This window comes from Bufo gargarizans, chromosome 2, assembly GCF_014858855.1.
Source record: "Bufo gargarizans isolate SCDJY-AF-19 chromosome 2, ASM1485885v1, whole genome shotgun sequence".
In the NCBI taxonomy this organism is placed as follows: domain Eukaryota; kingdom Metazoa; phylum Chordata; class Amphibia; order Anura; family Bufonidae; genus Bufo; species Bufo gargarizans.
In genome coordinates this window covers 33,396,691-33,412,429 of record NC_058081.1, presented here as the reverse complement: position 1 = coordinate 33,412,429, position 15,739 = coordinate 33,396,691, and the positions used below count along the sequence as shown (strand labels likewise).

Genomic DNA, 15,739 nt, shown 5'->3' with positions numbered 1-15,739 from the left:
AAGATCTGTCGGCTCTCCTGTGTGGTGTAGTATAGAGGATCTGTCGGCTCTCCTGTCTGGTGTAGTATAGAGGATCTGTCAGCTCTCCTGTGTGGTGTAGTATAGAGGATCTGTCAGCTCTCCTGTGTGGTGTAGTATAGAGGATCTGTCGGCTCTTCTGTGTGGTGTAGTATAGAGGATCTGTCAGCTCTCCTGTGCGGTGTAGTATATAGGATCTGTCAGCTATCCTGTGTGGTGTAGTATAGAGGATCTGTCAGCTCTCCTGTGCGGTGTAGTATATAGGATCTGTCAGCTATCCTGTGTGGTGTAGTATATAGGATCTGTCAGCTGTCTTGTATGGTGTAGTATAGAGGATCTGTCAGCTCTCCTGTGCGGTGTAGTATAGATGATCTGTCGGCTCTCCTGGGTGGTGTAGTACAGAGGATCTGTCGGCTCTCCTGTGTGATGTAGTATAGAGGATCTGTCAGCTCGCCTGTGCGGTGTAGTACAGAGGATCTGTCAGCTCTCCTGTGTGGTGTAGTATAGAGGATCTGTCTGCTTTCCTGTGTGGTGTAGTATAGCGGATCTGTCAGCTCTCCTGTGTGGTGTAGTATAGAGGATCTGTCATCTCTCCTGTGTGGTGTAGTATAGAAGATCTGTCGGCTCTCCTGTGTGGTGTAGTATAGAGGATCTGTCGGCTCTCCTGTCTGGTGTAGTATAGAGGATCTGTCAGCTCTCCTGTGTGGTGTAGTATAGAGGATCTGTCAGCTCTCCTGTGTGGTGTAGTATAGAGGATCTGTCGGCTCTTCTGTGTGGTGTAGTATAGAAGATCTGTCAGCTCTCCTTTTTGGTGTAGTATAGAGGATCTGTCAGCTCTCCTGTGCGGTGTAGTATAGAGGATCTGTCAGCTTTCCTTTGTGGTGTAGTATAAAGGATCTGTCGGCTCTTCTGTGTGGTGTAGTATGGATGATCTGTCGGCTCTCCTGTGTGGTGTTATATACAGGATCTGTCTGCTTTCCTGTGTGGTGTAGTATAGAGGATCTGTCAGCTCTCCTGTGTGGTGTAGTATAGAGGATCTGTCAGCTGTCTTGTATGGTGTAGTATAGAGGATCTGTCAGCTCTCCTGTGTGGTGTAGTATAGAGGATCTGTCAGCTGTCTTGTATGGTGTAGTATAGAGGATCTGTCAGCTCTCCTGTGTGGTGTAGTATAGAGGATCTGTCAGCTCTGCTGTGTGGTGTAGTATAGATTATCTGTCAGCTCTCCAGTGTGGTGTAGTATAGAGGATCTGTCAGCTGTCTTGTATGGTGTAGTATATAGGATCTGTCAGCTCTCCTGTGTGATGTAGTATAGAGGATCTGTCAGCTCTGCTGTGTGGTGTAGTATAGATGATCTGTTGGCTCTCCTGGGTTGTGTAGTATAGAGGATCTGTCGGCTCTCCTGTGTGATGTAGTATAGAGGATCTGTCAGCTCGCCTGTGCGGTGTAGTACAGAGGATTTGTCAGCTCTCCTGTGTGGTGTAGTATAGAGGATCTGTCTGCTTTCCTGTGTGGTGTAGTATAGCGGATCTGTCAGCTCTCCTGTGTGGTGTAGTATAGAGGATCTGTCATCTCTCCTGTGTGGTGTAGTATAGAAGATCTGTCGGCTCTCCTGTGTGGTGTAGTATAGAGGATCTGTCATCTCTCCTGTGTGGTGTAGTATAGAAGATCTGTCGGCTCTCCTGTGTGGTGTAGTATAGAGGATCTGTCAGCTCTCCTGTGTGGTGTAGTATAGAGGATCTGTCGGCTCTCCTGTCTGGTGTAGTATAGAGGATCTGTCAGCTCTCCTGTGTGGTGTAGTATAGAGGATCTGTCAGCTCTCCTGTGTGGTGTAGTATAGAGGATCTGTCGGCTCTTCTGTGTGGTGTAGTATAGAGGATCTGTCAGCTCTCCTGTGCGGTGTAGTATATAGGATCTGTCAGCTATCCTGTGTGGTGTAGTATAGAGGATCTGTCAGCTCTCCTGTGCGGTGTAGTATATAGGATCTGTCAGCTATCCTGTGTGGTGTAGTATATAGGATCTGTCAGCTGTCTTGTATGGTGTAGTATAGAGGATCTGTCAGCTCTCCTGTGCGGTGTAGTATAGATGATCTGTCGGCTCTCCTGGGTGGTGTAGTACAGAGGATCTGTCGGCTCTCCTGTGTGATGTAGTATAGAGGATCTGTCAGCTCGCCTGTGCGGTGTAGTACAGAGGATCTGTCAGCTCTCCTGTGTGGTGTAGTATAGAGGATCTGTCTGCTTTCCTGTGTGGTGTAGTATAGCGGATCTGTCAGCTCTCCTGTGTGGTGTAGTATAGAGGATCTGTCATCTCTCCTGTGTGGTGTAGTATAGAAGATCTGTCGGCTCTCCTGTGTGGTGTAGTATAGAGGATCTGTCGGCTCTCCTGTCTGGTGTAGTATAGAGGATCTGTCAGCTCTCCTGTGTGGTGTAGTATAGAGGATCTGTCAGCTCTCCTGTGTGGTGTAGTATAGAGGATCTGTCGGCTCTTCTGTGTGGTGTAGTATAGAAGATCTGTCAGCTCTCCTTTTTGGTGTAGTATAGAGGATCTGTCAGCTCTCCTGTGCGGTGTAGTATAGAGGATCTGTCAGCTTTCCTTTGTGGTGTAGTATAAAGGATCTGTCGGCTCTTCTGTGTGGTGTAGTATGGATGATCTGTCGGCTCTCCTGTGTGGTGTTATATACAGGATCTGTCTGCTTTCCTGTGTGGTGTAGTATAGAGGATCTGTCAGCTCTCCTGTGTGGTGTAGTATAGAGGATCTGTCAGCTGTCTTGTATGGTGTAGTATAGAGGATCTGTCAGCTCTCCTGTGTGGTGTAGTATAGAGGATCTGTCAGCTGTCTTGTATGGTGTAGTATAGAGGATCTGTCAGCTCTCCTGTGTGGTGTAGTATAGAGGATCTGTCAGCTCTGCTGTGTGGTGTAGTATAGATTATCTGTCAGCTCTCCAGTGTGGTGTAGTATAGAGGATCTGTCAGCTGTCTTGTATGGTGTAGTATATAGGATCTGTCAGCTCTCCTGTGTGATGTAGTAAAGAGGATCTGTCAGCTCTGCTGTGTGGTGTAGTATAGATGATCTGTTGGCTCTCCTGGGTTGTGTAGTATAGAGGATCTGTCGGCTCTCCTGTGTGATGTAGTATAGAGGATCTGTCGGCTCTGCTGTGTGGTGTAGTATAGAGGATCTTTCAGCTCTCCTGTGTGGTGTAGTATAGAGCAGCGGTCCCCAACCGCCGGGCTGCGGCCCGGGCCAGGACTCACCACTTCCTGGTCCTCGGCTCGGCTATCAGCTGTGCACGGCTGCGCACAGCGTGAGGTCTCTGTGACCTCACACTGTGCGCCGCTTTACACTGCCAGCCGACAGCAGAACGAAGAGGATTGCGATGGTGACCAGGAGCTGGAGAGGTAAGTGGTTTATTTTACTTGCGCTGATGGCTGACCTGGGGGACATGGGGCTGATGTGAGGGGCTAATGGGGGGCTTATGGCTGACATGAGGGGCTAATGGGGGCTTATGGCTGACATGAGGGGCTAATGAGGGGCTTATGGCTGACATGAGGGGATAATGGGGGGCTTTTGGCTGACATGAGGGGCTAATGGGGGGCTTATGGCTGACATGAGGGGCTAATAAGGGGAATATGGCAGACATGAGGGGCTAATGGGGGGCTTATGGCTGACATGAGGGGCTAATGGGGGGCTTATGGCTGACATGAGGGGCTAATGGGGGGCTTATGGCTGACATGAGGGGCTAATGGGGGCTTATGGCTGACATGAGGGGCTAATGAGGGGCTCATGGCTGACATGAGGGGCTAATGGAGGGCTTATGGCTGACATGAGGGGCTAATAGGGGCTTATGGCTGACATGAGGGGCTAATGGGGGGCTTATGGCTGACATGAGGGGCTAATGGGGGGCTTATGGCTGACATGAGGGGCTAATGGGGGCTTATGGCTGACATGAGTGGCTAATGCGGGGCTCATGGCTGACATGAGGGGCTAATGGAGGGCTTATGGCTGACATGAGGGGCTAATAGGGGCTTATGGCTGACACGAGGGGCTAATGGGGGGCTTATGGCTGACATGAAGGGCTAATGGGGGGCTTATGGCTGACATGAAGGGCTAATGGGGGGCTTATGGCTGACATGAAGGGCTAATGGGGGGCTTATGGCTGACATGAGGGGCTAATGGGGGGCTTATGGCTGACATGAGGGGCTAATGGGGGCTTATGGCTGACATGAAGGGCTAAAGGGGGCCTTAAGGCTGACATGAAGGGCTAATGGGGGGCTTATGGCTGACATGAAGGGCTAATGGGGGGCTTATGGCTGACATGAGGGGCTAATGGGGGCTTATGGCTGACATGAGGGGCTAATGAGGGGCTCATGGCTGACATGAGGGGCTAATGGAGGGCTTATGGCTGACATGAGGGGCTAATAGGGGCTTATGGCTGACATGAGGGGCTAATGGGGGGCTTATGGCTGACATGAAGGGCTAATGGGGGGCTTATGGCTGACATGATGGGCTAATGGGGGGCTTATGGCTGACATGAAGGGCTAATGGGGGGCTTATGGCTGACATGAGGGGCTAATGGGGGGCTTATAGCTGACATGAGGGGCTAATGGGGGGATTATGGCTGACATGAGGGGCTAATGGGGGGCTTATTGCTGACATGAGGGGCTTATGGGGGGCTTATGACTGACATGAGGGGCTAATGGGGGGCTTATGGCTGACATGAGGGGCTAATGGGGGGTTATGGCTGACATGAGGGGCTAATGGGGGCTTGTGGCTGACATGAGCGGCTAATAGACGGCTTATGGATGACATGAGGGGCTAATAGGGGGCTTATGGCTGACATGAGGGGCTAATAGGGGGCTTATGGCTGACATGAGGGTCAATGGGGGGCTTATGGCTGACATGAGGGGCTAATAAGGGGAATATGGCAGACATGAGGGGCTAAAGAGGGGCTTATGGCTGACATGAGGGGATAATGGGGGGCTTATGGCTGACATGAGGGGCTAATGGGGGGCTTATGGCTGACATGAGGGGCTAATAAGGGGAATATGGCAGACATGAGGGGCTAATGGGGGGCTTATGGCTGACATGAGGGGCTAATGGGGGGCTTATGGCTGACATGAGGGGCTAATGGGGGGCTTATGGCTGACATGAGGGGCTAATGGGGGCTTATGGCTGACATGAGGGGCTAATGAGGGGCTCATGGCTGACATGAGGGGCTAATGGAGGGCTTATGGCTGACATGAGGGGCTAATAGGGGCTTATGGCTGACATGAGGGGCTAATGGGGGGCTTATGGCTGACATGAGGGGCTAATGGGGGGCTTATGGCTGACATGAGGGGCTAATGGGGGCTTATGGCTGACATGAGTGGCTAATGCGGGGCTCATGGCTGACATGAGGGGCTAATGGAGGGCTTATGGCTGACATGAGGGGCTAATAGGGGCTTATGGCTGACACGAGGGGCTAATGGGGGGCTTATGGCTGACATGAAGGGCTAATGGGGGGCTTATGGCTGACATGAAGGGCTAATGGGGGGCTTATGGCTGACATGAAGGGCTAATGGGGGGCTTATGGCTGACATGAGGGGCTAATGGGGGGCTTATGGCTGACATGAGGGGCTAATGGGGGCTTATGGCTGACATGAAGGGCTAATGGGGGGCTTATGGCTGACATGAAGGGCTAATGGGGGGCTTATGGCTGACATGAAGGGCTAATGGGGGGCTTATGGCTGACATGAGAGGCTAATGGGGGCTTATGACTGACATGAGGGGCTAATGAGGGGCTCATGGCTGACATGAGGGGCTAATGGAGGGCTTATGGCTGACATGAGGGGCTAATAGGGGCTTATGGCTTACATGAGGGGCTAATGGGGGGCTTATGGCTGACATGAAGGGCTAATGGGGGGCTTATGGCTGACATGATGGGCTAATGGGGGGCTTATGGCTGACATGAAGGGCTAATGGGGGGCTTATGGCTGACATGAGGGGCTAATGGGGGGCTTATAGCTGACATGAGGGGCTAATGGGGGGATTATGGCTGACATGAGGGGCTAATGGGGGGCTTATTGCTGACATGAGGGGCTTATGGGGGGCTTATGACTGACATGAGGGGCTAATGGGGGGCTTATGGCTGACATGAGGGGCTAATGGGGGGTTATGGCTGACATGAGGGGCTAATGGGGGCTTGTGGCTGACATGAGCGGCTAATAGACGGCTTATGGATGACATGAGGGGCTAATAGGGGGCTTATGGCTGACATGAGGGGCTAATAGGGGGCTTATGGCTGACATGAGGGTCAATGGGGGGCTTATGGCTGACATGAGGGGCTAATGGGGGGCTTATGGCTGACATTGGGGAAGTTTATGGCTGACATTGGGGGGGGTTTATGGCTGACATTGGGGGGGTTTATGGCTGACATTGGGGGGTTTATGGCTGACATTGTTGGGGTTATGGCTGACATTGGGGGCTGATAGATGGCTAAAGGTTTGGGGGTTGATCTGAGCCATTGGGGGTCTGAACTGAGGTCTGATTAACATTGGGGGTCTAATTGCTGGTCTGACCTGAGGTGTAATGAAAAATATTTTTTTCTTATTGTTCTCCTTTAAAACTAGGTGCATCTTATAGGGCAAAAAATACGGTACAGTGCAGCAGAGACCAGTGCAGCAGAGACCATAGTCAGTGTATATAGTCATTATATAGTGTTATATATTTTAATATGCACCTTGTGTTTTGTTATGCACGTGAATCAGTAAGCCCCCCCTAAACCCCACCCCAGAACCCCCGCCCCCTTCACCCCCCCCCCCCTCCTCACCCGTTCCCTGGGAAAATTGTCTTGCATGAAACCGGTCCTTGGTGCAAAAAAGGTTGGGGACCACTGGTATAGAGGATCTGTCAGCTCTCCTGTGCAGTGTAGTATAGAGGATCTTTCAGCTCTCCTGTATGGTGTAGTATAGACGATCTGTCGGCTCTCCTGTGTGGTGTAGTATAGAGGATCTGTCAGCTCTGCTGTGTGGTGTAGTATAGAGGACCTGTCGGCTCTCCTGTGCGGTGTAGTATAGAGGATCTGTCGGCTCTCCTGTGTGGTGTAGTATAGAGGATCTGTCAGCTCTCCTGTGTGGTGTAGTATAGACGATCTGTCGGCTCTCCTGTGTGGTGTAGTATAGAGGATCTGTCAGCTCTGCTGTGTGGTGTAGTATAGAGGATCTGTCTGCTCTCCTGTGTGGTGTAGTATAGAGGATCTGTCTGCTCTCCTGTGTGGTGTCAGAAATATAGTTAGACAAGCTGAACAATTTTTGGGGCACATTAACCCCTTAGGGACTCAGCCCTATTTCACCTTAAGGACTTGGCCGTTTTTTGCAAATCTGACCAGTGTCACTTTAAGTGGTGATAACTTTAAAATGCTTTGACTTATCAAGGCCATTCTGAGATAGTTTTTTTCGTCACATATTGTTGGTAAATATGAAGTAAAAAAAAATCATTTTTATTTATAAAAAAATACCAAATTTACCAAAAATTTGTAGAAAATTGCTAATTTCCAAGTTTCAATTTCTCTACTTCTATAATACATAGTAATACCTCCAAAAATAGTTATTACTTTACATTCCCCATATGTCTACTTCATGTTTGGATCATTTTGGGAATTATGTTTTATTTTTTGGGGATGTTACAAGGCTTAGAAGTTTAGAAGCAAATCTTGAAATTTTTCAGATATTTTCAAAAACCCAATTTTTAGGGACCAGTTCAGGACTGAAGTCACTCTGTGAGGCTTACATAATAGAAACCACCCAAAAATGACCCCATTCTATAAACTACACCCCTCAAGGTATTCAAAACTGATTTTACAAACTTTGTTAACCCTTTAGGTGTTCCACAAGAATTAATGGAAAATAGAGATACAATTTCAAAATTTCACTTTTTTTGGCAGATTTTCAATTTTACTAATTTTTTTCAGTTACAAAGCAAGGGTTAACAGCCAAACCAAACTCAATATTTATGGCCCTGATTCTGTAGTTTACAGAAACACCCCATATGTGGTCGTAAACCGCTGTACGGGTACACGGCAAGGCGCAGAAGGAAAGGAATGCCATACGATTTTTGGAAGGCAGATTTTGCTGGACTGGTTGTTTTGACACCATGTCCCATTTGAAGCCCCCCTGATGCACCCCTAGAGTAGAAACTCCCAAAAAGTGACCTCATTTTAGAAACTACGGGATAGGGTGGCAGTATTGTTAGTACTACTTTAGGGTACATATGATTTTTGGTTGCTCTATATTACATTTTTTGTGAGGCAAGGTAACAAGAAATAGCTGTTTTGGCACCGTTTTCATTTTTTGTCAGGTTAGATCATGTGATATTTTTATAGACCAGGTTGTCACGGATGCGGCGATACCTAATATGTATACTTTTTTTTATTTATGTAAGGCCTCATGCACACGACAGTTTTTTTTCACGGTCCGCAAAAACGGGGTCCGTAGGTCCGTGATCCGTGACTGTTTTTTCGTCCGTGGGTCTTCCTTGATTTTTGGAGGATCCACGGACATGAAAAATGAAAAAAAAATCAAAGTCAAGTTTGCCATTGAAATGATAAGAAAAAACGGACACGGATCACGGACACGGATCACGGACACGGATGACAATCTTGTGTGCATCCGTGATTTTTCACGGACCCATTGACTTGAATGGGTCCGTGAACCGTTGGCCGTGAAAAAAATAGGACAGGTCCTATTTTTTTCACGGCCAGGAAACACGGATCACGGATGCGGCTGCCAAACGGTGCATTTTCCGATTTTTCCACGGTCCCATTGAAAGTCAATGGGTCCGTGAAAAAAAACAGAAAACGGCACAACGGCCACGGATGCACACAACGGTCGTGTGCATGAGGCCTAAGTTTTACACAATGATTTATTTTTTTAAACAAAAAAAAATCATGTTTTAGTGTTTCCATAGTCTGAGAGCCATAATTTCTTCAGTTTTTGGGCGATTACCTTGGGTAGGGTATGATTTTTGCGAGATGAGATGACGGTTTTATTGGCACTATTTTGGGGTGCGTGTGACTTTTTGATCGCTTGCTATTACACTTTTTGTGATGTAAGGTGACAAAAAATGGCTTTTTTTACACCGTTTTTATTTTTTTACAGTATTCACCTGAGGGGTTAGGTCATGTGATATTTTTATAGAGAAAGTTATTACGGACGCTGCGATATCTAATATGTATACTTTTTTTAATTTATGTTTTACACAATGATTTCATTTTTGAAGCAAAAAAAATCATGTTTTAGTTTTTCCATAGTCTGAGAGCCATAATTTTTTCATTTTTTGGGCGATTACTTTGGGTAGGGTATAATTTTTGCGGGATGAGATGACGGTTTGATTGGCACTATTTTGGGGTGCGTATGACTTTTTGATTGCTTGCTATTACACTTTTTGTGACGTAAGGTGACAAAAAATGGTTTATTTAGCACAGTTTTTATTTTTTACGGTGTTCATCTGAGGTGTCTTCATATTCTGAGCCATAGTTTTTTTTATTTTTTGGGCGATTGTCTCAGTTAGGGGCTCACTTTTTGCGGGATGAGATGACGGTTTGATTGGCACTATTTTGGGGTGCATATGACTTTTTGATCGCTTGCTATTACACTTTTTGTGATGTAAGGTGACAAAAAATGGTTTATTTAGCACAATTTTTATTTTTTATTTGTTACGGTGTTCATCTGAGGGGTTAGGTCATGTGATATCTTTATAGAGCCGGTCGATACGGACGCGGCAATACCTAATATGTATACTTTTTTTTCCACCTATTTTTTCCCTTTTTTTTTTACTTTATTTGGGGAAAATGACGTTTTTGTTTATTTTTACTTGAAATTTTTTTTTTTTTGGGGAAAAAAAATGCATTCCAATACTTCTGTATTGGAATGCATTGGCTGTATGAGTAATACTGTGTGTATTACTCATACAGCTTCCGGCCTGTGAGATCCAGGGGGCTGGATCTCACAGGCTTGTCACCGGAAGGCAGCGCAGATGCCTAAGGAAGGCATTGCGCTGCCTTCCATGCCATCGGGTCCCCCCTACAGCCGCATGGGGACCCGATGGCACCGCCGCCCGCCGGATAAGGTAAAAGCCGCAAACCGCAGGTCTGAATTCACCTGCGGTTTGCGGCGATCGCCGACACTGGGGAGGTCACGGGACCCCCCCAGCGTTGTGACAGGATGCCCGCTGAATGATTTTCAACTAATATCCTGTTCCGATTAACCCCCGCCGTGCCGCAATTGCGATTTAAAGTTAGGACGTACCGGTACGCCCTGAGTCCTAAGGACTCGGCAAACATGGCGTACCTGTATGTCCTAAGTCCCTAAGGGGTTAAGGGGCACATTTATAAAGACCATTGTTTTAGTAAGGTTTTGATAAACCTTTCAAGTGCTACTGACCTCTTAATAACTTATGTGGATCTTCTATCAGCTCTAAATGTAAAACAGCTACCGAGCCTTCTTACATTTAGACCTTTTGCTATGACTGAAACAGGCATTGAAAATGGTAAATTATAGAGCCTTGCCGGCCCGTCCCCTTCCCCACCCATGTCCACTTTTTTAGACCTGGCGTGAGAGGGGAGAAGTCTCAGACTGCAGCGCAACTAACCGCTGCACCGCAATCTGCGCCTGAAATAAGCCTAATAAATGACGCTTAATTACCTTCTCCGCCATTTGCTCACAGATATGTCTCCAGCTCTTTTTTAAATCCTGACATTTTGCGCCATTACTACTTGGGGTAGACACTCCACAACTTGATGCTGTATTTGTAAAAAATGATTTCCTGTATTCATCTCTTAATTACCTTTTCTCAACACAAAGATTGTCCCCTGGTCTTTTGTGTGAATACATTATGTGACTTTTCTTGGTATGGACCACCCAATTATGCTTACATGTAAAGCAGAGCCTCTCTAAGGCGTCAAGCGTAATACTATTCTGGCTAAGGCCTGTTTTGCACCACATATGAAGGAAGACATCTGTGATTCACAGCCAGCAGTTTGTTTTCTATTTTGTGCACTTACATATTCTGCACTGCTTCACAGACATTATCATCACTCACTGTCCCAAGTGAGGAGGTCTCTTTTTATTTTCCTGTCGTCATGTGAGGAAATCCACACAATCATAAGAAGAACATACAAACTCCATGCTGATGTTTCTCATGGTCAGATTATAACCTACAACCGCTATAATGAGACCACCATGCTGGCCAGTTCTCCTCAACGCTCTAACCACCTACCGTACATAAACCTTACCTTTTGCTACAGACAGAAGCTTCTGTGGGTCCTTTAGTCTGCCAGCCAAAGCAAGGGCATAAGATGTGATTGCAACTGAATGTGGTTTCTTCAGTTTTTCATAGTGTTCCTCTATGAAGGTCACCGCTTTATTAATGCTGACATGCAGATTCTTAAAGGAAGGAAGAAAACTTTAGCAAACATTTGGAACATATCCGGTATCAAAAGCAGTGACAGTTATTAACATCTTATGTCTCTTAAAAGGTTTATCAAATACAGAAGCACTGTCATAACATTGTAATGAAGTGACTTCTACTAGATAAGGGTAAAGGAAAGAAAGTAACAAGCGTTAAGCAAATCTATAGGCTCCCGTTACAGCGACAAAGACCATTAGAGCCTTTTGGCCTCCCTGGGTGGTATATCTCTTGGGAACCATCTTTTTCACTGTATTAACTAGTGCAGCAGACTGTGCTGTTCCATGCCGGGCATCCCAGTGAGCTTGCACAAGCCATTCTTACCGAGTCAAAATGTCTATTGTAGCCTTCATTATGCCACAAGTCTTAAAGGAGCTACTACACAAACACTGTAGCATTGGGATACAGCTCCTGCTCAGATGGGGTCGTATGCACCACTGCAGCCAATGACTGAGTTTCAGATTCAGTTGTTTCATGTCCACATGTACATTACTGCTTGACCATGTGCTGCTTGGGGACACATGAAGGCTGGAGCCAGTCATTGGCTGCAGCCGTAGATACATAACCTTTTCTACGCAGGAAGTTGAGAGACGGGACCACAAATCCAGTGAAGACAGCCAAGGAGCCGGAGAGTCGCAACCCAATGGCAGGGACCAGGTGAGTATGGATTTCTCCACAGTTCCCCATGCCTGGGGTTAGATAAAAAAATAACAAAAAAACAACCTGGACAACCTTTATAAGACAGTCTACCTGTACACAGCAGTGCTCAACAAAGTCTTTGTAAAGTGTAGCTAGGCTAAAGATCTAAATTCTACCTTCCCTTTAAGAATTACTTGCCAAACTTTGCAGATACTACAGAACATAACTCTTCACAGTTTAAAACTGGTTGTCTGGTCTGACTGTTTATTTTTTTATTCCTTTTCCAGAACATGATTAAGGAGGGTGGTCTGCTTTTAACAGAATTCAGGGATCAGCATGACTGCAGCTACATGGACTGGAGACGTTCATTGTCTTCTATTGGGGAGTGTTGTGGGCATGCTCAGTGACCTGTACAGAGGTCATTGTCCACCAAGTGTAAAATGTGAACCATGACCATCAACTATTTAGACAGGTTTGATCCTAAATTACACATATACTCTTCTGGGTGCTATTTATCATTAGGGAGACTAAAAAATGTGCATAAATATTGTATGCCAGGTGACACTGCTCTTGATTTCTAGAAAGAATATATGTAAATTTACATATGTTAATTCTTTATGGCAGTAGATAGGATATTACCTCTTCATTTTTGTCAAGCATGGCAATTTGCATACCTTTGGGTTTCTGGGAAAGATATTCAAATGAGCTTTTCTTCCAAAACAGAAAAGAATGCTAATCAAAAAGCTCTTGAAAATACGTTTAACAAACTAAATTGAAACAATGTCATTTTCTGATGGCACGTTCCCTTTTTGGGGGGTTTCTGCATCCTCCAATATGGAGCACAAGGAAATGTATCTGTCAACTTTACATGTGGCTATGCCACACATCACCCCTGGGAGGAATACATTGGTCAGGAAGCTAGAGTACAGAGATCCCAATTTTCCTAATGCTTCAGATTGTGTAGGTCTTAGCACACCTGACTTCATGGTCCCTCTGTAACACAGTTCCCTCCATTGCAGATATGCAATTAGACCTTTGTCCTTTCCACTTGCTGACCCAGTGGAATGTTAGACTTACCAATAAAGGAAAACAACATCCGATATCCACCTCAACCGAGGGATGATTACTTTATCTTAAGTAATTAATTAAGCCTATGGCAGCTATCATATATATATAAAACCTACACAGAGAATTGCCAGACCGCTTATGCTATTCAAATTCTTTATTACAAAAAATCACAATTATTTGCATGATTAGACATAAAAACAATAAAGTGCAGGAGATAAAAACGACATCACTGGAGGAGATCTACAGCGGATCTAAGTCCATATGTATTCGACATGATTTTCACTTTTAAAGTGCATGTGCAGCAGAATGACAATTAGATATATAGTAAATATTTAGTAAGTCTTTGGACATTTACCCATGCTGTTTCTCCTCCAGGTTGGCGCCATCCTGGAGGAGAAACAGCATGGGTAAATGTCCAAAGACTTACTAAATATTTACTATATATCTAATTGTCATTCTGCTGCACATGCACTTTAAAAGTGAAAATCATGTCGAATACATATGGACTTAGATCCGCTGTAGATCTCCTCCAGTGATGTCGTTTTTATCTCCTGCACTTTATTGTTTTTATGTCTAATCATGCAAATAATTGTGATTTTTTGTAATAAAGAATTTGAATAGCATAAGCGGTCTGGCAATTCTCTGTGTAGGTTTTATATTTACCAATAAAGGAGTTTTCCAGTAGTTACATATGATCCAACACCCAGCACCCCCACCAATTAACTGTTTTGAGCAGCTGTCAATGTAATAATCTATACAGTTGATGCAACCAGCAGGCGGAATGTTTCATCCATTGTGTAGTGGTCATGTTGGGGTACTGCAGCTCAGCTTCCATTCAAGTAAATGAGAGTTGTGCTGCAGTACACCGGCAACAGCAACTCTGGCTTCTCTGAATGGCAAAGTGGAACTTTAGTGTAAAACAATGGTGGAAATCATGCTACAGGAGGACAGGTGTGCAAAGAGATTGCCAACCTTCTGGCTGTAGAGAATTACTTACTTTGAGAGAGGTAGAGAGAAAAAAAGGACCCGTGAAGTCTAGGGCTTTAGATAATACCACTGAGCACCATTACAGAGTCCCTGCCCTGCACCTCATAGAAGGAGTCATCCAAAGGTCTTCCTTCTGTTGCTGACCAGACTTGTCTATAAAGTATCTTAGGGAATTCTAAAGGTCGAATAGCATTATGGTTATCATGTGGGACATCTCCTTTATTCTGTGTTCCTGGTAAATCACTGAGTTACCCTAGTGTATCAGATTGCTTGGTTCTCTAAAAAGGTGATGTTGTGTGGCAGCAGACTTTGGTGCTTGGAAATTACCATGAACTGCAGCTGTCACTGTTGGCACTGTGTGTGACTGCTGGGCGTTTCTCATCACTACAAGTACATCTGCTAAGAATGTGATGAAAAATATCAATGAGGTTACAAATAAATAGAAAATCCACAGCACTCCTCAGTTCTGGTGAAAAAGCCTGTTACTTTATTGGTAACAGCAGCATACAAAAAGCAACGTTTCAACCATCTCTGGTCTTTCTCAAGCTTGAGAAAGACCAGAGATGGTTGAAACGTTGCTTTCTGTATGCTGCTGTTACCAATAAAGTAACAGGCTTTTTCACCAGAACTGAGGAGTGCTGTGGATTTTCTATTTATTTGTAACCTTATGGGACCCCCAGCAAGGATCCCCATCCGTGGGCCCAATCTAATCTATTTTTCTACTGGCAACTGTCCCCAGATTGGGACCTGGAGTGCTGCTTAACCCATTTTTTTTGTCAAAACATATCAATGAGCAACTGCTAGGATGTACAGAGATAGAGGTGCTGATAACTAAGGTTTGCAGCACCCTAATGGTTGATAAGCATAACTTCTGAAAATGCTGTAGTTACTGGTTGCACGCCACGTGATCCATGTAGATGCCTATAAGGTAATGGTCGTATTACCTAGAAAGAACCTCTGTAACAGCTGGTCATTGGTCAAAGGGGTCCTCCCTCAGGAGTTGATGTCCTCAGCCTTAGATCTGGTCTGACTGAAACATCGGAGTTTTACCATTACCAAATAAAATTTAGAAAATTGCAACTGTCTCTGCTCTTACTCTGTCTACATATTACCTATGCGTAGAGTGTCCACCTTCCGACCACTGTGCCAGTGAAACAACTCCCTACAGGTCATGTTGTTAGTTAATAAGTTCTTTCTACAAGTCACTTACATTGACAGAACCGGCGCAGAGTTTCTGACTTTCCAAAAGACTAATAACAACAAAAGCCGTCACAGCAACATCAGCATCTGTCGAACCCGAGACACCACCCTGAGAAAGAGAAAAAAATATTTTTAGGAGACATCATCACTGAATCTTTACAGTTTCTTAAGCTTTGCTGAAGCCTGTGTTGCCTGACCACCACAAGATGACACTCGAAAACCCCAACACAAGTCACTTAGGGAGAGTTCACATCTCCGTTTCATTTTCCATTCTTCTAATCCGTCAGAAGAACAGAACAGAAAAAATAAATAAAAAAAATGGATTCTGTAAAAGAACAGACCTGTGTATCAGTTTATGCACAGGATACATTTTTTTTACAGGATCTTGTAA

General features: G+C 45.4%; 1 protein-coding gene across 1 annotated transcript in view; it reads right to left on the bottom strand.

Moving 5' to 3' along the window:
* LOC122927159 (venom factor-like) overlaps nt 1-15,739 on the bottom strand; it is a 216,422-nt gene that overhangs the window by 76,439 nt on the left and 124,244 nt on the right. Inside the window, exons 27-28 of the mRNA XM_044278756.1 lie at nt 15,359-15,457; nt 11,282-11,432 (exon numbers count right to left, since the gene is read on the bottom strand). Of these exons, the coding sequence (XP_044134691.1) occupies nt 11,282-11,432; nt 15,359-15,457 (250 nt within the window). The remainder of the gene's footprint in view (nt 1-11,281; nt 11,433-15,358; nt 15,458-15,739) is intronic.